This window comes from Pangasianodon hypophthalmus, chromosome 15 (genome assembly GCF_027358585.1).
Source record: "Pangasianodon hypophthalmus isolate fPanHyp1 chromosome 15, fPanHyp1.pri, whole genome shotgun sequence".
Classification (NCBI taxonomy): Eukaryota; Metazoa; Chordata; class Actinopteri; order Siluriformes; family Pangasiidae; genus Pangasianodon; species Pangasianodon hypophthalmus.
Window position 1 is genome coordinate 15,374,473 of NC_069724.1, and position 23,036 is coordinate 15,397,508.

The 23,036-nt window shown below is 38.0% G+C and overlaps 1 protein-coding gene across 5 annotated transcripts in view; it reads left to right on the top strand.

The window, feature by feature from the left end:
- acsl6 (acyl-CoA synthetase long chain family member 6) overlaps positions 1–23,036 on the top strand; it is a 130,770-nt gene that overhangs the window by 48,255 nt on the left and 59,479 nt on the right. For 4 of the 5 annotated variants that reach the window (XM_026928679.3, XM_053239995.1, XM_053239994.1 and 1 more), the window contains exons 5-8: positions 10,865–10,966; positions 11,090–11,189; positions 11,558–11,736; positions 19,201–19,233. In XM_026928679.3, the coding sequence (XP_026784480.1) occupies positions 10,865–10,966; positions 11,090–11,189; positions 11,558–11,736; positions 19,201–19,233 (414 nt within the window). The remainder of the gene's footprint in view (positions 1–10,864; positions 10,967–11,089; positions 11,190–11,557; positions 11,737–19,200; positions 19,234–23,036) is intronic. The other variant, XM_053239997.1, reaches the window with a different exon arrangement.

Sequence of the window (23,036 nt, forward strand, 5' to 3'; positions counted from 1 at the left end):
GAGAGCGTTAGGAGACCAACCTGAACTAAACTTATTTCTCAGATTTCTGATAGGATGGATGATTCATCTATAATGCTCAAGTGAATTTGATGGTGAAGTCACCAAACAGGAACTAAGGGCATATGTCAGCAACTGTGACGGATTTTGACCACACTTTGTAGATGAATAATGGTCCTTCCCAAGTCTGGGGTGTGTGTGTGTGTGCTATAATTCACAAATTAGTAAAACTGCTCAATAACTTTGAAACAGCTTAAGTGGCAATCATGATTTCTTGAAAGATGCCAAGAGTTCACCATGTAATGAATTTGTGATCTGAGCAGAAGTTAAGAAATAAGATTTGACATCATTTTCAACTTGGGAGAGCTGCTGAAAACAGGAACTGAGGCGACATCTCAGCAACAGTTTGACCTTTTGCCTTCAAATTTAGTATATAATTTAGCATCTCCATTGGACTAAGTACTGATGGTCCCCATGGCTTCTGGTCTTCCTCCGTCGCTCAAGGGGTGGGGACAGAAAGTGCTTCACCCCTTAATTGTTGCAAACAGTGCTAACCACCAAGCCACCATGCCATTTTTCAGGATTTCAAATTTTTTTTTTTTTTATTATCAGGGGTCCAAGCACCGAAGCTGATGGAACCCTATTGTAGTTACGTTTTTTCTTTCTTCTTTCTTCTTCTTCTTCTTATTATTATCTTTCTGCCATAGAATGAATCGTGCAGACCAAACCGTAAGTTGTACAGACATGAGACTTGGTCAGTAGGTAGTACTCCATTACGCTACTCAGTGAAGCAAGATGGGCCCAATTGGCCTAATGGTGACGCAATAAGGTAGAGTTTTGTGATTCTCATGAATCATGAGACCTACAAATGAGACCTTTTTTGTTTTGATTCCTTTGGATTCACACAAACAAAAGAGCATCTAGATCCATCTAGCCCTACCCACTGAAAATTAAGATAATTTGCATAATATGCAAAACCTAATTTTGCATAATCTGCTTCAGAAGAGTAGATGGCTTAAAAGATATCTGAAACATATTTGAAATTTGCAAGCAATATAGCTGAAACAGGTCAATCAATTATAATGAGGCAGAGCCTAATTTACTCAAACAGCTGCAACTTATGAGTGCTTGAATGGATTCGGACGAAACTTGAAAGAAATATAAGGATAAAATTCTGTAGTCATAAACAATAGTTAGGGGTATGAACTTACATGGGGTGAGATAACTGAGCTAAGGTGAGATAACTGTTTCTCAGGGACTGTAACTCGCATAGAGCTGCATCTATGTGCTAATGTGTACGTGGATTTTTGATGATGACCCAATTAATTAAAAACATGGCTGCCATCGGCCAGTCAGATTTCAGCAGGAATTTGACAGGATTAACACTGAGCTATTGTCACAAAGCTTGAAAGGTACTGTAGGTTCAGGTTGGGACCCACTTGTTAAGGAAGCAAATTGGCCACTGAGGGGTGCTATTCATGTTTTTGCACATTAACAGAATCATACAGTTAGGCCCATAAGTATTTGGACAGTGAAACAGTTTTGCCTCTGTACACCACCACAATGGAAGTGATTGAAGTGTAGACTTTGCATCTAAGTATTAAAAATAATCCTTATATTTATATTATGTTAGTTTGTCCAATTACTTTTGAGCCTTTGAAAATGGAGGGACTATGTAAAAATTGACTGTAATTCCTAAATGGTTAATGCAATATTTTTGTTAAACCCTTGAATTAAAGCTGAAAGTCTACACTTCAATCACATCCTGATTGCTTAATATGAAATCCACTGTGGTGATGTACAGAGGCAAAATTACAAAAAATGTGTCACTGTCCAAATACTTACTGTACCTCTTGTTAAATATGGTTTACTGTAAATCTTATTCATTATGCTGATACTGTGGCTAAAAGAACACAAATTTGCCTTTTCAGCCAATTAGTCCTGCCCACTCCAATTTAAGATAATTTGCATAATTTTGAAAATCTACTTTTGCATCCTAGGTTTTTAGCCCAAAAATTGGTATTACATTATTCTGGAGTGTGCACCTTAAAATGTATCAGAAATATTTTTAAATTTGCAAATAATATGGCTGCCATAGGTCAGTCAGTTATGATGAGGAGCCTCATTTACATACACAGATGCAGCTCATGAGTGCTTGCATAGAGTCGCATGAAACTTATAGAAGGCATATAGAAGACAAGATTCTGAGGTCATGTACAAAGTTTGGGGCATAATCATACATGGGTTGGAGCTAAGGTGAGATGACAGTTTCACAGGAATTGTAATTCGCATAGAGCTGTAATTCGGTATAGTGCATCTACTGTATGTGCTAATGTGTAAGTGGATTTTTTTATGACCACCTAATTAATTAAAAACATGGATGCCATCAGCCAATCAGATTTAAGCAGGCATTTGACTGGGTTAACACTGAGCTGTCCTCACACAACTTGAATGGTAGGTTTAGGTTGTGACCCACTACTATCTGCTGTAATCTCACTCATTTTGGCTGCTGGTGGCCACTATTCGTGTTTGTGCATACAAAACCAAGTATATGTCTTGGAAAATAAAGTGTACCATTAAATTGCTTTTTTAACTTGATCATTTTGCTCAGTCAAAAAATGCATTTTGGACCATTTAGCTTCGCCCAGTCACGTTTCTGATAATTTGCACAATATGCAAAAATTATTTTGCCAAACCTGTCCTGGGATTTTTGGCCTATCTCCACAAATACGGTGTTACACTACTCAGCAGAGTATGAAACTCAATAATTATCAAAAAGATGTTGACATTTATAAATAATAATGCCATCACATGTCAGTCAGTTCTTATGAGGTGGGGCCTAATTTATTCATTATTCATTAATTAATAATTTATTAATTATTATTTTACTGTGGTCATATGCAAAGTTTGGGGTGTGATCATACACAGGGGGTGGGGCTAAGTTCAAATAAATGTTTCTCAGGAACCATTCCAAGTCCTATTGAGCTGAAATTTGGTAGAGTGCATATCTGTGCTAATATGTAGGTGGCCTTTGATAATAACCTGATTACTTGAAAAACATGGCTGCCATCAGCGAATCCGGTTTCAGCAGGCATTTAACAGGGTTAACTCTGACCTACTGTCAAGAAACTTGAATGCTACACAGGTTCCACTACAGATGTACTAGTAAACCATGCAACTTATTCAAATGGCCACTGGGGAGCATGATTCATGGCTCTCCACACAAAAGAAGTATATCTCTCAAAAATTAAAGTTAATAGTGATTTTTTTCTTTTCCCCCCATAATACTTTGGCTGTACACATAACATGTGTTTTGGACCATTTAGCCACACCCACTCAAATTGATGAAAATTTGCATAATTTGCTAAATATATTTTTGCAAACTACTCCTAAGATGTATGGCCTATGTTCACAAAGTTGGTGTCACATTACTTGGCATAGTCTAATTCTCATTAATTATCAAAAACATTTTGAGCTTTGCAAAGAACACCAACCAAACCTAGCAGGGCAGAGCTTGATTTACTAAAACAGCTGTAACTGAGGACTGGTTGGATAATTCTGAATGGCATCTTAAGGCTATGAATAGATGTGCAAAGTTTGGGGTATGGATGTCAATAGGGGGTGGAGTTAAGTTCAAATAGCTGTTTCTTAGAAACCAAGTGAGCTGAAATTTGGTATGCTGCTTTGTTCTGCTAATCTGTAACTGGATTTTAATTTCCATTGGGGTTACTTCTATTCAGCGTTCAGCAACATATCACACAATTTCAGACATTTCATATTTATCAAGTTTTGTGAGCAATCCTTACAAAACTTGTAAAGATGTTAATCTATTATGTTAATCTATGGACTTTTTATTGTTCTATGTAACTTGGCAAGAACTGGCCATTGGCAGGCAATATTTGCTGAAGATTGGTTGCGGCGACCAAGCACGTAGTGCTAGGAACTCTATTGTTTTCATTAGGATTTTTCTTCTTCTGCATCTTCTTCTTGTCCATCTTCTTCTTATTATTATTATATCTCTCCTCTAAAACTGATTGTGCAGACCAAACTGTAAGTCCTACAGTCATGAAACTTGAAGAGTACATAGTATACCCTCCCGCCGTCTAATTGTGGTGCTATAGCAAAGCATTTACATTTTGGCTTAAATCTCGAATACCGTAAGTCCTACAGTGAAAATTCTTTTTGCTTCTTATTTCTTGTGTCCTTCCGAACAAAAAGCCTCAAGAACCACTTAGCTCCACCCACTTGCATACCTACTTTTGAGAACTTGTCCTAGTATTTTTTGAAAGTACCCACTAAGGACTCAATAATATTTGATACAGAGCTATTCATGTTATTGCACTTAAAAACAAGCATTTCTTTTGTAAAATAAGGGGTACAGTGAAAATGTTTTGTCTCCTTACACCCTAAAAATGTGCCTCTTGGACCATTTAGTTCCATCCCATCAAATTTTTAATAATTAATAAGCAAAGCATAGTTTTGAGAACTTGTCAAAGGATTTTTGTCCTATCTTCAAATTTTGGTGTCAAACTACTCAGCAGAGTGTGACATTCAATAATTCCCTGTAGCACTGACCTCACACAACACAGTCAAGAGCTCACCTCGTTCAGCAGATGTAACAGAACATATTTGCATCTTCTCATTCTCTGTGACTATTTGCTTTGCTGCTTGCACCATAGTTACATCTGTTTTGACAAGGTTATAAATCATATTTGGAGGGAAATTGTGCCTTGAAAACAAAATATTGAAATGTCAGAAAAATTACAATAATGAAATAATTCAATTATACTTTTTAGTTTTCTTATATTATACTTTATTTAACAAAAAACAAGCTGGAATCTTTAAGTAGGCTAGATATGTGTTTTGTTCTTATACCTATCCATCACTTCGGCAAGATTTTCAAAAAATTCTCCCATGGTGGTCCTTTTAAAGGCCGATGTTGCTTCTGGAATATGGCAGGCAAACCAATAATTAAAAGAGTTTAGAATCACTCAGTTTAACTTTGAGGACTGCATTTTTTATGTTGCACTCACTAAGCCTTGCCTTTCCTATACATTCAGACTAACCTGCCAACCTGCCCTGTCCAGTTGCTGGGGACTGGAGTGTTGTTCCTTTTTGCCAGTTCAAATGCCAGTTCATGACATTTCTTTGTAGTGAGGCCACAGAACCTGTGAGAAAGGTTTTTTATGTGGTCTGCAAGCCCCGTCTCTATGTCTTCCCTAAATATCTTCTTTACCTCAGAGGTTCCTGTTAATGTCTTCCCATCCTCTACCTTTTTTAAGATATCTGTGAAGGGCTGCCCCTTTGTTTCTTGTCTTTGTTTCTTTTGACACTTTTTTGATGGATTTTCCTCCCTTGACTTCAGCGAACACACTCTTTAACTAATCTAGAGGTGTGGAGCCCCTATGTGTTTTTCTTCTGTTTTTTTTTTCTTTCTAATTATGTGCGTGACAGCTGTTAGCTACATCTAAAATACGAAATATAATGTCAGTTATTTATTGTTAGGATGCAACACTAATTTTAAACACCAAATATTTGACTTCATGTAAACATCAGGGGGTAAGATGAACCACTGGTTGAACTTACCCCCAAGGTTCTGGCTCATTTTGCCCCACAGCCACCATCTGGGAAAAGTGCTTAGTCTAGCAACGCAGAGCTACACTTTTGCTAATTCACTCATATGTTTTTATACACTGCCGGTTCATCAACATATCTGATATAACTTTTTAAACGGAGATAGATTACTTTTGATGTTAGACTGGTTACTGTATACCTGATATGCAAAAAAAAAACAAAAAAACAAAAAACAAACTTTGACAGGAAAAAAAAAACAGTTTTTTTGTGAAAAAATATGTTTATCATTTCATCCACATGGTTTGTCCTTCCATAGCAAGATGAAAATGGAGAATGCAAACTAAGTTTAGGGTCACTAAATTAATTCAATTCAATTCAATTTTATTTGTAAACATTATTGTAATAACAAATAAACTAAAACAAACTTATTTTGTTTAGCTTGGGGAACAGGCACAGTCTCAATATGGTGGAATCTTCGTGACGACTCAGTGCAGCTAGCAGATGGACATGTTAGCCTGCTGGTGCCCCTAAAGGCCTAGCTAATTTCACATAGAGTCTCCTATAACCAGAACTCTTTCAGGTTTCTCAGTGGGTGCTTCACTGAGGAGAGCAATCCTGTTAGATACATGAAGCAGAATGGAATGGTGCACCCATAGGTGAACCTTAGTGTTAATTTTGGCTTTGTGATTATGGCCTGAGTCATCACCCATTCACCCTGCATTGAGGGCTCTAATGCTGGAGTTGGGGGATTGCTAACCCCGCCTAAGGCAGCCAGACTTTCCCTACAGAAACTATGCTGCTCTCACTCTCACTAACCCTCTCTAGCATCTGGATGCGCACCTCTAATGCTGAAATCTTCTCGGTCAGGGAGCTAACTAATAAACACTTTCACAAATAAATAACATAATAATAATAATAATAATAATAATAATAATAATAATAATAAACAATCACAAATAAAGCTATTACTAACAAGAATGACTAAACATCCTACACTCAACATACTGAACAAGATGAATGTTTGCCATGTTTAATATTAAACGTACCTCAGTCAAAGGTTTGTTAAAATTTATTTAGACATTTATTTAGAAATTTATTAGACATTTTGACGTGGATGGCCTCTGCTTGCTGTCTTAAAACTAAAAAAAACAAAAGCAAACACCTAGGAACAGCCTAGCAACCACCTGTAATACCCTAGCAACCAGCTGGAATGTAATAGCAACCAAATGGAATATAATAGTAACCACCTAGCAACACCCTACTGAACAACTGGAATGTCATAACAACCACCTAGCAAGACCCTAGCAACCGCATGGGATAACACAGCATCCACTTTGCAATACCCTTGCAACCAACTGGAATGTAATAGCACCTAACTAGCAACACCCTAACACCCTAGCAACATCCTAAAAACCAACTGGGAAACCATAGAAACCACCTAACAACACTTTAGCAACATGCTGGAATATCATGCCAACCACCAAGCAACACCCTAGAAGCCAACTACGATACCATAGCAATGACCTAGCAACACCCTAGCAAACATCTGGGATAGCATATAAACCAGCTAGCAACACCCTAACAACCACCTGGATTAGCATAGTAACAATCTATCAACACCCTAATCACATTGAGCCTCCTAACACCTTAACCAATCCCTGGAACATGACAGCAGCAAATTAACACACTAGAAACTAATTAAGATTCCTTAGCAGCCACTTCACAAAAGCCTAGCAACCAACTGGGACAACATAGCACCCATCTGGAATACCACAGCAAGCACCTAGGAACACTGCAGCAACCAGGTGGGATAACATAGCAACTGCTTAATAACACCAAAGCAACCACCTGGTACAGCATAGCAACCACCTTTTCACTTTTTCCCATTCTGTAGCTTCATTCTGGCAGATACATGGGTTTCTTTCAGGAAAAGAAAATATCCATAAATATGGGCAAATCTTATTACCATATTCTTTGTATTTGGTCTATGCTGAATAGATTAGCTGGCTTCAATGGCATAATTAGTCAAATTATTTATTATGACAAAATATGGAATAAATAAATAAATTTAAATACAAATTTTATTTTCTTGTAAACAATAAACAAACCTGACAGAAAACAGCATACTACGTGCTTGTACCCCTGAAGTAAGACAGCACTATCTTGTTCAGCTAGACGACTGTGCTTCAACTAGTAGCAAGCTAGCGTTAATAGACTTCTTACAAAAATAAAATTGTATAAATAAAAATTTTGGTTCTACAGAAATGTTTTGTTAGGATTGTAACCCGATCATATATTTCATCTTCTCCTTTTTTTCAGAAATTTCAGATTTTTGCTATTTATGACATCAATATTTTTAAAGTATGTGTTTTCATTTATAGATACATTTAAAGATACATTTAAGTGAAGGGAATTTTCTAGAGCAATTCAATACTTACTTTAAAACAAATTCACTGGTCCACTCTCGTCAATCTTCAGATTTTCATTTTCCTAAATTTCTCACTTGTAGAGGTCAATTCTCAGTAAGATCTAGGGGAATCAAATTATGGAATGGCTTTTTCCACCTGGTAAAAAATGTTCGTCTATAATATGTTATAAAAGATGTTTAAAAGATCATTTAATTGCTGCCTTGTAACTGTTTTTCCCTATTTATTTTTGTCCATGTATTATGTTTTATTTATTTAATTTATAATATGTATTATTATTATTATTATTATTATTGTTCAGGTGTATGAACCAACATCCCCCTCATGTTACTTATACATGCTTACACACGTACAGTCTTGTCAGTCAATTGTCCAAATACATTTGAGCCCCTGAAAATGGAAGTACTTCGCTTAAAATGGCTGTAATTCCTAAATGGTAAATGCCATATTTTTGTGGAACCTCTTAAAATAAAGCTGAAAGTCTATACTTCGATCACATCTTGATTGTTTCCAAATCCATTGTGGTGGTGTGTAAAGGCAAAATCACAAATACTCTGTCATTGTCCAAATACTTACGGACGTGACTGTACATACTCCAGCATCTTTTATAGATGAACACATGTATGCACATTCACACAGTGCATGCACATACGTACTCATACACTTGTACATATACGCACTGACACATACATATATACATGCCATTCACCCATTTCTGTATTTATGTTTTTTGTTATTATGATATATATTGTTAGTAGTTACTATTGGTAACTACTAGTAGTCATTGTTACTAATATATTGTTAGTTCATCATTTTTATGTAGCTGTATTATTTTCTGTATGTTCATTTAGTGTTTTCTACAACAACTGTGAAAATGTAACATTGTTACATAAGCTCTCATGGGTTTTTGCCTCTCCCTGCACTGTATATTTGTATTCTTACTACTTTTTTGTGTATCTTTTAATCATGCAAAATAATAATAATTACAGAAAGATAGAATATGTTCACTGAGAAATTGCCCAAAAAATACAAAAAGAAGTTCAGCTATTTACAACTTCCAACAAGTGGTTATGATTTAAAGCTAACAAACTGTCATGCACTAGTTAATGGTTCACAGTATAAACATAGTTACCTAAAGGCACCATACTTGTTTGTGGTAGAATTGTAACTATACGATAACCATAGTTACTATAAACCACCACAGTAAATGCATGGCAGTGTAACACTCAACAGTTATCATAAGGCACCATAGCAGTAGTTAATGGTACACTCATGGTTAACTATCAAATAGACATACTTACTATAAACCACCATAGTAAAACAATATTATAGTATAAACATAATTATCATAAGGCACCGTAGTAGCTCATAGTAAAATCATGGTTAAATATACAATAGCCATAGTTGCTTTGAGCCACCATAGTCAAACCATGACAGTATCATAGTATAAACATATAATATATGTTTATACTATGATAATGTCATGGTTTTACTATGATACTGTCATAGTAAAACCATGACAGTATAATAGTATAAACATATATTATATGGCCGAAAGTTTGTGGACGCAAAGTTTGTGGGCTTGCTCATTAGGGATAAATGTCAAATTTAAAATTTATATCTGGATTTCTGTAAAGCTGGCTTGTGACAATATTCATTGTTAAAAGCTCTATATAAATAAAATTGAATTTGAGGTGAATTCAGCCACAAGAGCATTAGTGAGGTCAGGCACCGATGTCAGATGAAAAGCCCTGGCGTGCAGTCAGCCTTCCAATTCATCCCAAAGGTGTTCAGTGGGGTTGAGGTCAGAGCTCTGTTCTTCCACTCCAACCTGGCAAATCATGTGTGCATGGACCTTGCTTTTTGCACAGGGGCATTGTCATGCTTGACCATGTTTGGGCTATTCCTCTTAGTTCCAGTGAAGGGAAACTGTAATGCTATAGCATGAAAATGTATCCTATACAAACTTTTGTCCATATAGTGTAGTTACCATGAAGGAACATAGTAGCTCATGGTAGAATCAAGTCAAGTGTAAAGTAAAGTGGCTTTATTGTCATTTCAACCATATACAGCTAGTTAGTGCACAGTGAAACGAAACAACGTTCCTCCAGGACCAAGGTGCTACATAAAACAAAACACAGAACTACAGTAGGCATTACATGTATTTACATAAAGTGCACAGTGCAAACATGTGGAGACGGCACAAGACAGTCCAAAACAGTCAAAACAAGACAATGTGAGTTACAGTGCAGCACCGACTAGCACACAGCAGTAATAAAAAACTACTACTGGTTAACTATAAAATATGCATAGTCACGATGAACTTACCTTAGTAAAACTGTTGTGAATTTTCGTAAGGGTAGTCCAAGGCAGTCACCTATCCAAGTATTACCCTGACCCGGCCCTGCTTAGCAGCCGAGATCAGATGAGATCTCAGAGGGGTTTTTCTCAGAGTAGTATGGCCATAAGCAATTCACTATTATTATTATTATTATTATTATTATTATTATTACTTTTTTTTTTACTCTTCTGTCACAGAAGAGACAATAACTTCTCACATGACACTGTTTAAGGAATGCACATGTAATTTAAGGGATTTTCAAATTCTCTGATATCAGTGGTGTCCAAGCATGTACTGTATGTTTATTTTAGTTTATTTGACATACATTTATCTAAAGCAATATACATGATCCATAATACAGTGAAAACATACAGATAACTGAGCAATTTAAGGTTAAGGGTTTTCCTGGGATTTCTTGGGTACAACTGCACTTTCAGTGTGCTCTACTGACAATTTTTATAGATTTGTTATTTGGTATTACTTGCAATTCTTTGGTCACTGACTCTTATTTGCGTCACTTGCACAGGTCACAACTCGGGCAGAGCACCTGGGCTCAGGTTTGTTGTCTCAGGGTTGCCAGCCCAATTCCAAGCAGTTTATTGGAGTGTTTGCCCAGAACAGGCCAGAGGTGAGAGGTCAAAGGGCAACAAGAAAACGACACAGTCTTATAGTGTTTTCTGCATTTGTTAAGGGCATTTATTGAACCTATGCCCATGCCTTTCTGTCTTTCTCACTTTCTTTGTGCTGTTAGTGGATAATCTCAGAGCTGGCTTGTTACACCTACTCCATGGTGGTGGTGCCACTTTATGACACACTGGGGCCTGATGCAATTCGATACATAATCAACACGGGTAAGACTGTTGGCTGTTATTGTTATATCTGTTATTGCTTAATTAATGAATTTGCCCTCTAATAATAGAAACAGGAATATGCTCATCAGAAAAGCTTCATTTTTGAGCAATATTTTAAGCAATAAGCAATATATTAGAGGTAATACCTTGATTAATAACAATTAATTAATTATTAAAATCCATAATAATAATAATTCTTTTTTGTATACACATTTGTGGCTGACAATAATGGGTAAATATTATTTTCTAATGGGCAAACATACTTTGATATACTTCTATGTGTTGTAATTTTGTCTTCATCACTAGCCCTTCAAGTAACTTAAGTACAAGTAGCTCAAATCTTTTTCTTTTGTGTGTCATAAATGTAGCAGAAATATCTACAGTGATCTGTGATAAACCTGAAAAGGCCAAGGTGCTTCTAGATAATGTAGAGAGACAGAAGACACTGACACTGAAGAGAGTTATCCTCATGGACCTGTTCGATGTAGAACTTGTGGAGCAGGGCGAGAAGTGTGGTGTTCACATCCTGGCCCTGAAAGATGTTGAGGTATGCAAGGATTTGACAAATCAAATAAAGAGTTTAGACATAATAATAGATGAATTATATAATCCTCCGTTCTTTTGCCTGGAACACACAATATTCTTTTTAACTGAGGTTGTGCTCACAAATTCACAATAAAAGTCATTGTCAGCATACGTTTTATTTTTTTAAGTGCTTTTTGCAGTAAAATGTTTGACTTGAACTCTGTAATGCTACTGATACAGATAATGCTCTGAATATTCTTATTTGGAACCATAAAACAACTGCAAAAATATGCTAAAACATGCCTTTCACACAAATATTGATTTACTCATTCAGTTGTACCTCTGTATTCAAGCAACTTATAAACTTCTTTAATTAAAGAGTAAAACAGACAGGAAATATATATATATTTTACTAACTACTTAGTTAAACATTTAACTGCAGTTGTCAAATAATAACTAAAGGGTGTTCATTTTTTGGTACTGTTCTTTGCTTTGTTTGTTAACCTGCTGCGTATGTTGTCTGTTGCCGCACATACTGGAAATACTGTCTGTGAACACAATATTCATGACTGTGTGGAAGCTGTGGAAATACAATTTTCTCCCTTTTCACTTCTTGGGAGAAACAAGACTTTACAGCTTCACTTCTGGTTGAGATGCATGCAAAACATATTATAGTTCAGGACATGCAGATGGCATGAGGATGGCACACTATATGGCCATCATACCCTTATGTGTGCCTTCCCCAAATGGCTGGCATAAAGTTGGAAGCACCCAATTTTCTAGAATGACTTTGTTTGCCATAGCATTAAGCTTTCCATTCACTGGAATTATTCACTGGAACAACAGTTTTGAGCCTAGCCCTTGATAATGCCATTGTTCACAATGCAAGGTCCATAGTTTGGCAAGGTTTTTGTGGAAGTAAGTGGCCTGCGCAGAACACTGATCTCAACCCCACTGAACACCTTTGGGAATTGGAATGCACGTCAGGCCTTCTTGCCCAATATCAGTGCCTATTAGCCTTGTACTTGTACTCTGCTCAATGACAATAAAGTTGAATCTAATCTAATATAATCTAATCTAATATAGTATACAGTATGTCTATGTCCAGGACAATGAGAAACTCTTACTGACAAAGGCCAAATCGACATCTGAGCCATGTTGCTTAGCTCACCATTGGCACAACAGAAAAATATTCTCCCTGTGGTCAGGAGATTGTGAGATTGAATCCCGCCAATGCCAAAGCCATCCATGGACAGGACTCTAGCTGTGCTCTCTGAGTGGGAGTAATGCTCCCTCCCATCAATCACAGCAATTGTAGCCAATCATGGGTATTTGTGATCTCCTGTACTCAGAAGAGGGCAGCTAGCACTTTCTTCCATGTGTGTTATGCTGCCCTGTGACACTGCATGCTTAGCAGTTAAGAAAAATGCAGTAGCTGCGGTATGCGTTTTAGAGGAACTGCATGTTAGCCTTCACCCCTGCGGGTTGGTAGCTGTTGTAAGATAGGGGCAGCTGTCAGGTGGGTGTGAATTGGCAAGAGCAAATTAGGGAGAATTGGTGGAGGGGGTGGGACACATTGGTGGGCTGTATAAGGTACACCCCATGAAATTGTATTGCTATGTGCTATTCCACTTTCTGGTGGCCATGCAAGGGTTACATAGACAGTTATGTCAGTTTTTTTCCACCCTTCGGCTCTACATTGACACCCCATGGTGCAAGCCTTGGCTAGTATGTCGGATGACAAAGAGATCGACCTGAGCCACATGCCCCCTGTTGACATCTGAATTGTATTGCTGGTAGTTTCACCAGACAAAGCATTACACTACAAGGTATGCTGCCCCAGTGCAGAGTGCCTATGTACTCCAGAAGATGCCTATTTTCTCACTCCAGAGTTGATTGAAGCCTTGCTGGTGAGATCAAGACACATGGCACGAGGTATGGAAAACCTCTCTGCTAGTCAGATTTATGCACAATGCCAAGTGTGGCAAGCCCAGTCCACACCACCAGAGGCATGCAAAGTGACTGTAGTAAGTCTGTGTACCTGGGATGCTCTCTGTGACTGTGGCTAAAGAAAGGCTAGAAAGTTCAGGCTTCTGAATCATAAATCCTACAGAACAACATAAACCAGCCACACACTACCATATTACCTAGGGGCAAACCAATGCTCTGATGCTTCTGAAGGCGCACAGTCCTTGTCGGAACCATAAGTATACAGAACTATGCATCCAGGGCACTAGCAAACACACAATGTCCCCTGATGCACCCCATAGGTTAGGTCCTAAGTGGAATTGTTGACTGCAGCTGCAGCAGTGGTTCTCTTTTGCCCTGTGGGAACTAAGGGACTTTGTGAGCAATCATAAGCTGGTGACTGAACCACTGGCTTGACCAACAGTTTCACATTCTGACCTTGGCGAAAGGGGCATGGACCCTGGCCCACTGGTGGCATCCCCAGCCAGACTATCTATGCCTGTGGGTTTGGGCCTTTGTGGTAAGCTCATCCTGCATGCACTGGGGGCTGGATGACTCTGTAGTGACGTTGTGGACAAACCCATGCAACTATCCATTCATCATACCAGTTAAATCTGTCACAGTACAAAGATACTGGGTGACAGAGGTCATCAGCACAGCCTACGAGCAGGCTGGGCGCTCAGCACCTGCCTTGACATACTGTGCCAGCGGGGGCGCGGTCGAGCGTCAGCTATGGATGGAGAGGAGTCAGATCAAACCGGCAGGTGACACATGATGATTCTCACCCATGCCATATTATCCGAAGGTTAAATATGTGTGTCTTTTTCTGCCTTCAGAGCGTGTGTGTGTAGAGCGTGAGATCAGCGCTGAAAAGCAAAAATACTATAATAAAAATAAAAGCTGTTTGAGTTGTCCTCCCGTTCCTCATTACTGACCCAACCCAGTGAAGTTTTGCACATACTATTCCACATTGCATCCTCCTGGGCACTACTTAGAGGCTAGTAGTGTCCTAGTGGTGTGAGCATGGTGATCACCTCTGAACACCATCCCAGTTAGTCATAAATGAGCCCATTCCTCATGACCTTGTGGAAAGGGGTGTTCAGGCATTAGATATGCCCCTGGTGGTTAGAATGAGTGAAATACAATGCTACTACGGATAACTTATGGATTTTTACAGGTGTAATTGTGGAACACAGAATGTACATGTCATTTGGAATTGCTGCCAACCCAATAGATAGGCAGAGCGTAGGTTCCAGAAAAAAAAGTGGAAAAAAATACATCACTGTCACTTTGTGACTATACTGATGATCATGGTATGAAGGTGCACACACATGAGAGGATATCCAGGTGTTAGACACATCCATGGCAATAATCCAATGTTCACAGAACCACAATTTCATCTGGAACTACCGTTTTCTGAATTATATAGCAGAAAATGTAAAAAAAAAAATTATTGACCATCTGAAGGGTTTTCCTAGGCCACCAGTCAAATCATTAGAATTTTCCTTATAATTCTTTTTTATAGCTCATATTTGGTAAAAATATGTTAAAATAATTAATTATATTAAAATAATTATATTAAAATAATGTGTAATTATACACTCACTGAGCACTTTATTAGGAACACTATACTAATACTGGGTAGGGCCTCCCTTTGCTCTCAAAACCTCAATTCTCCGCATGGATTCCACAAGATGTTGAAAACTTTCCTTTCACATTCTGGTCCATGATGACATGATTGCATCATGCAGATTTTTCAGGGGCACATTCATGCTGCAAATCTCCCATTCTACCACATCCCAAATGTGCTCTATTAGATTCAGATCCACTGACTGGGAAGGCCACTGACGAACACTGAACTCATGTTCACGATACCAGTTTGAGAAGACTTTTGCTTTTCAAGACTTTGTGCATTATCATATACTGGAAGTAGCCATTAGAAGAAGAGAAAATTGTTGCCATGAAGGGATGCACATGGTCAGTAACAATACTCAAATAGGCTGTGGCATTCAAGCAATAACTGATTGGTATTAACAGGCCCAAAATGTGCCAAGAAAACATTCCCCACATCATTACACCACCTCCACCAGCCTGGACTGTTGACACAAGGCAGATTGGGTCCATGGATGCAGGTCCATTCATGCTGTTGGCACCAAATTCTGACTATCTGTGTGCCTCAGCAGAAACTGAGATTCATCAGACCAGGCTAGGTTTGTCCAGTCTTCATCTGTCCAGTTTTGGTGCGCATGTGCCCACTGCAGCCTTAGCTTTATGTTCTCGGCTGACAGAAGTAGAACCTGTCATGGTCTTCTGCTGTAGTAGCCCATCCGCCTCAAGGTTGGATGTGATGTGCATTCTGAGATTCTTTTCTGCTCATCACAATTGTACAGAGTGATTATTTGCATTACTGCAGCATTTCTGTCAGCTCAAACCAATCTGGCCATTCTCCGTTGACCTCTCTCATCAAGAAGGCATTTCCATCCGCAGAACCGCCGCTCACTGGAGTTTTTTCTTTATTGTATCATTCTGAGTAAGCTCTAGAGACTCTTGTGCATGAAAATCCCAGGAGATCAGCAGTTACTGAAGTACTCAAACCAGCCCGTTTGGCACCAACAGTCATGGTACAGTCAAAATCACTGAGATCACATTTTTCCCATTCTTATGGTTGATGTGAACATTACCCAAAGCTGATGGCCCCTATCTGCATGATTTTATGCATTGCACTGCTGCCATACAATTGACTGATTAGATAATTGCATGAATGTGAAGGTATACAGGTGTTTCTAATTAAGTGTTCAGTAAGTGTACATCATCCATATCCATAATAAAAAGTATTAAAATTAACTCCTCTCTTAGTTCATAATAGTGACAACATGTGTATAGCTATTGTGTGGGAAGTGTCCTAGGGTTAGTTCAGACTTATTATGATCTATGCATAATTCAACCTTTGAAAAAATTAAATAGTGCTTCAAAATCCCAAGAAGTGGTATAGCCTCAAATGAGAAAAATTATATGTATATATATATATATATATATATATATATATATATATATATATATATATATAGAGAGAGAGAGAGAGAGAGAGAGAGATAGAGTACTATGTAAAAATCTCAGGCACATACAAAGACATGTAAAGATGAATTCAAAAATAATGGAAATTAACTGTTAAAAAATATATTTTAAAGAGCAATAATCAGTAATAATGTAAACAAATTAAATATTTGGTGTAACAACCCTTTCCTTTGCACATCAGTACTCTCAGGTACATTTTGTAAAGATTTATAAGGAAATTGTCTAGTAATTTTTTTCTAAGCTTCTTGGAGAATTTGCTGCAGTCCTTCTGGAGACTGTGACTGTCACACTTATTTTGTTTTTGCAGGTAAAACCTGACAGACTTCATTATTAATGGTCTATTACGTAGCATGTTACTTTCTTTACTGACATATATATATATATATATATATATATATATATATATATATATATATATATATATATATATATATATACAGTCAGGTCCATAAATATTGGGACATCGACACAATTCTAACATTTTTGGCTCTATACACCACCACAATGGATTTCAAATGAAACGAACAAGATGTGCTTTAACTGCAGACTGGCAGCTTTAATTTGAGGGTATTTACATCCAAATCAGGTGAACGGTGTAGGAATTACAACAGTTTGCATATGTGCCTCCCACTTGTTAAGGGACCAAAAGTAATGGGACAGAATAATAATCATAAATCAAACTTTCACTTTTTAATACTTGGTTGCAAATCCTTTGCAGTGAATTACAGCCCGAAGTCTGGAACGCATAGACATCACCAGACGCTGGGTTTCATCCCTGGTGATGCTCTGCCAGGCCTCTACTGCAACTGTCTTCAGTTCCTGCTTGTTCTTGGGGCATTTTCCCTTCAGTTTTGTCTTCAGCAAGTGAAATGCATGCTCAATCGGATTCAGGTCAGGTGATTGACTTGGCCATTGCATAACAGTCCACTTCTTTCCCTTCAAAAACTCTTTGGTTGCTTTTGCAGTATGCTTTGGGTCATTGTACATCTGCACTGTGAAGCGCCGTCCATTGAGTTCTGAAGCATTTGGCTGAATATGAGCAGATAATATTGCCCGAAACACTTCAGAATTCATCCTGCTGCTTTTGTCAGTAGTCACATCATCAATAAATACAAGAGAACCAGTTCCATTGGCAGCCATACATGCCCACGCCATGACACTACCACCACCATGCTTCACTGATGAGGTGGTATGCTTAGGATCATGAGCAGTTCCGTTCCTTCTCCATACTCTTCTCTTCCCATCACTCTGGTACAAGTTGATCTTGGTCTCATCTGGCCATAGGATGTTGTTCCAGAATTGTGAAGGCTTTTTTAGATGTCGTTTAGCAAACTCTAATCTGGCCTTCCTGTTTTTGAGGCTCACTAATGGTTTACTGATAGTGACAGCTCTTTGGATCTCATCTTGAGAGTTGACAGCAACAGATTCCAAATGCAAATAGCACACTTGAAATGAACTCTGGACCTTTTATCTGCTCATTGTAATTGGGATAATGAGGGAATAACACACACCATGGAACAGCTGAGAAGCCAATTGTCCCATCACTTTTGGTCCCTTAACAAGTGGGAGGCACATATGCAAACTGTTGTAATTCCTACACCGTTTACCTGATTTGGATGTAAATACCCTCATATTAAAGCTGACAGTCTGCAGTTAAAGCACATCTTGTTCGTTTCATTTGAAATCCATTGTGGTGGTGTATAGAGCCAAAAATGTTAGAATTGTGTCGATGTCCCAATATTTATGGACCTGACTGTATATACACACACACACACACACACACACACACACACACAGGGACCCAAAAGTCTGAGACCACATTTTTTATTTAAAGTTGAAAATATACAGAAGCATTAAGCAATTTTTAAATATTTCACACAAAGAAAGTAAATGTTCAATATCTTGAATATTTAATATTCTGCACTATTTCTAGGTCCCTATTTAATTAGCAAATCTGTGATGCTAACCATGTTAACTACTTTGTACAAAAGCAATGGATTTGATCCAAAATGATGTCCATGCCAGCTCAAGTATACACTGTCATTAAAGCAAAAGGGGACATACCAAATACTAAGAAACTCTGAAATTTGTGTATATATTTTAAAATATTGTACATTTCACTCAAGTTGGTGTCAATAATATAATTTGTAATGAAAATTGGAAAATTGTTGTATTAAATAATTAGACAATAATGCAAAATAGAGGCATTTTCATTAGTGGTCTCAGACTTTTGTAAACCCCCACCCTCCCTCTCCGTGTCTCTCTCTCTCTCTCTTTCTCTCTACACATATATGTGTATATATGATAATTACCAAGTAACAAAAATACAAGCAAGCACAGCTATAATAGTCACTGTGGGATTAACATGTTACTGAACTTAAATGCTGAGATGTGTGTTACTGAATGCTGAGATATGTGTGTTTAATAATTTTGTTACCCGCAGGCCTTAGGTCAAGAACATTACAGAAAACCAATGGTGAGTAACCATTCCATCAGTGTGTTATCAACCAGTGTTTTCAATGTGTTTTCAATGTGTTTTCAAACATATTTACATCAGTAAGGTCTAATCAGAATCTGAGATTCTCATTAGTGTTTGCATGTTGTGTTCTCAATCATCCATTTTGTTCTCAAACCAGGGCTCTTCATGAGACATATTTTCATATTTATAATTACTGAACAGTATATGGGACTAACGATGTAGTTATCAGTTGCATTCATGTTATTTCTTACCTCTCACAGATTTAAAAAAAAAAAAAAAACTTTGAGAAGATTTTCTGGTAACATATGATCAGAGTTTCACAGACTCATACATTAGCATGGATACATCACACATTATCACAACACAAGGCGGAAAAGGAGCTCCAGCCGCTATGACAAGATTTTGACAGTTGTGAGATAACCGCATCTTATTTTCTGCAACTGTCATCAGTAGATTAACCTTCATTCATTCATGTTCAGTAACTGCTTTATGCTGGTCAGGGTCACAGTGGAGCCGCAGCCTATCCCAGCAGGATACCAGACGGTGATACATTCTGAGTGAAATGCCAGTCCATCACGGGCAACACATACTCATTCAATTTAGAATGCACAATCCACCTAATGGCATTTGTCACATTTATAGTATATGTTAGAAAGCTGGGGTCAGAACGGCAGTCATGATACAGTGCCCCTTGCTCAAGGGCCCAACAGTAGCAGTTTGGTAGTGCTGGGGCTTGAACCCCTGACCTTCTGATCTGTAACCCGTAGACTTAACTAAAAAAATTTTTAAATTTCAGCCTAGACTTAAAGATTGCGACTGGGTTTGAGTCCTGGACAGATCATAAAAGACCAAAAGTTTGCTTAGTTATTGAGGTGCAAGAACATTCAGTGCTTATAGGTCATTAGTAGTATTTTATAATCGACAAGAAATTTTACTGGGAGCCAATGCAGTGTGTATGAGATTGGCGTGATGTGATCAAATCTTATAATAATATAAATATTATTGAGCACATACACAACCATACACAGTACACTGTAAACCCTAATGTTGTCTTTAAGTGTGAGCGATATGAACTTGTAGTTGGTTGGGAAATGCCAGTACCATTCTCCAATTTCTCTTTGAAATGTACCTGTAGTTAAAATTTTTAGAGTAGAGACCAACTAAAACTGCACTGGACTGCATTAATTCTTGTCAGAATTAAAGACTTGTCAGATAAGAGGTGAGGTGAGCTAATCATCGACTAAAGATCCAGGTAAACAATGAATTCATGTTTTCTGTTTCTTGTAGCATTATAGTTTTGTCTTGTTTGTAGTGTGATCAACGTTTGCGTAAGTAGTAGATGTGTTAGGGAAGTAACACGTAACATTTTAATTATATTTTGCTAAAATGAACTAAATGAACTAAATGACTTGAAAAAAGATTCGTTCATTTTGGTGAACGAGACTCAAAGGTCCGAGTTGGTAAAATGATCTGAACTTACCATCACTAATAAACTCCAGCAAAATAAAGTCCTTTTATACAAAAGCACAGACCTTTATCGACAGATTATGCATAATAATGGGAACAGTGGAACATCTCAGAGAGAGTTTTGTAAGACTGTTGTAACCGATCGCGACACGCTGTTTGAATATACTGAATATACCATTATATAATGGTTAGAGAGTCGGACTTGCAACCCGAAGGTGAACCTGAAAGTCGTGTGTTCGAGTCTCAGGCCGGCGGGGATTGTAGGTGGGGGGACTGAATGACCAGCGCTCTCTTTCACCCTCAATACCACGACTGAGGTGAGACCCTTGAGCAAGGCATCAAACCCCCAACTGCTCCCCAGGCGCCGCAGAAAAAAAAAAAAAGGCTGCCCACTGCTCCGGGTGTGTGTTCATGGTGTGTGTGTGTGTGCACTTGGATAGGTTAAATGCAGAGCACAAATTCCAAGTATGGGTCACCATACTTGGCCACAAGTCACTTCACTCACTCACTCACTCACTGAATAGATGACATCTGACATCTGCAGCGGAAGGAAGAGTATCCATGAACTTTAATTTAACGACCTAAATATCCGTCTCTCTCTCACATAAAGCTATCAAATGGCTTCAGAAGACTTGGAATTTAGTGCACGAAAACTTTTATGGCGCTTTATAATGTTTTTGCCCTTTGTGGAGCTTGACAGTAACAACGATGAGTAACGCACAGTATCGGATTTGGATCGTTCCCGTCTCACCGATACCCGAAAAAAAAAAAAAGGAAAAAAAAGGTCTGTATCGGTGCCAGGTATCGGATCAGGGCATCTCTAGTAAAAAAGAAAATTTTTCATGCCAGCACAGAGTTTTTAAATGTAATTGAGGGAACAGAATGCACACACGTACTCAGAAAATAATAATAATAATAATAATAATAATAATAATAATAATAATAATAATGATCTGAACAAACCTCTTCTATTATTACATAAATGTACATTATTAAAAACTATTATTAAAATAACATTATTATGCAAATCACTGTGAGTGTCACCAGTAGATAAGTTACTAGATTAAAGATTGAACCTTGTATTAACTGAGAGCGGCAAATCATTACGACAGCTTACAGTGTATTTCAGGGGTTATCAATTCTGCAGACCCTGCAGACCGAACCAGGCACATGAAAATTATTGTACCAGCGCTGATTCAATTCAAAACCATGAGCATCTGAAATCAACACAGTGAGAAGTACTGTGGGTGCAATTATAAGTCCTTCATGTGAGCGCCATATACCATTTACGTCTCTAGTAGCACCCCTCTGATGCCACACTGAATGCTCATCAGCATTTGCCTGTCCTTGAATATGAACAATATCATCCAAAATGGGCTCAGGCTGATTGAGTACCATAGGGGCCATTACTGCTACCTGGCAACCTGAAGCTTTCTTAGCTTCTAACTGCAGCATTGTTACCTTTGATGACAAAATCATTAACTTTCTTATGTGCCTGACATTTGATAATTGCTAAATGCCTTGGATGCATCATAGCGGAAATCAGTTGAACTATTTGTTCAGCATGTTGGATGGGTGTCCCATCACTTTTCTTCCAGACAGCCCCAAATAAATGACAAACACCATAGGCATAAGCAGAATCAGTATATATATTTTCAACTTGACCTTTAGCTAACTGACACAACTGAGCAGGACACGGTTGCTTACAATGCTGTGAAATCACCTTCACAAAGTCCTCATTCTGTCTTTTCACCACTGAAAACCCTGCACGATTGCTCAAATGATCTCTGAAACATGAACTATCCACAAAATACTCAACATCTGCTTCTGGAATGGGTGAGGACTCTAAGTCTGGTCGAAGTCGAATAAAAGCCAGTGAGTTTGCTACACAATCATGAGGCTGTCCTTCACGTTCTAAGGAACCATGTCAGCTGAATTTACTGTAGTGCAGCGTTAATAGTGATATCTGGGTATGTCAAAAGAGATGAGTAGTCTAAGCACCTAGCCTGAGTTAGAACAAATCTCCCTTGTTCTAATAATTCCACTACATTGTGATGTGTGTAAATGATCACTGGATAACCCATAGTCACAGTAGATGCGTAGTATAGGGAAGCTAGTCCCTGTTGGTAGCATGGTAACATGTTCCACACTAATGATGAACACAAATTCTGATGTCCTGCTTGCTTCATGATTGCTCTCAAAGGTGCGGTTTTAATTGCATAGTCCTCTATCCAGTCAGAACTAAATCCTGTCATTCCTAAAAAGATCATCATTTTCCCTACTGTCTGTGGTAATGGCGCTTTACTGATACTCTCTAGCTGTGTTGGTGCAAT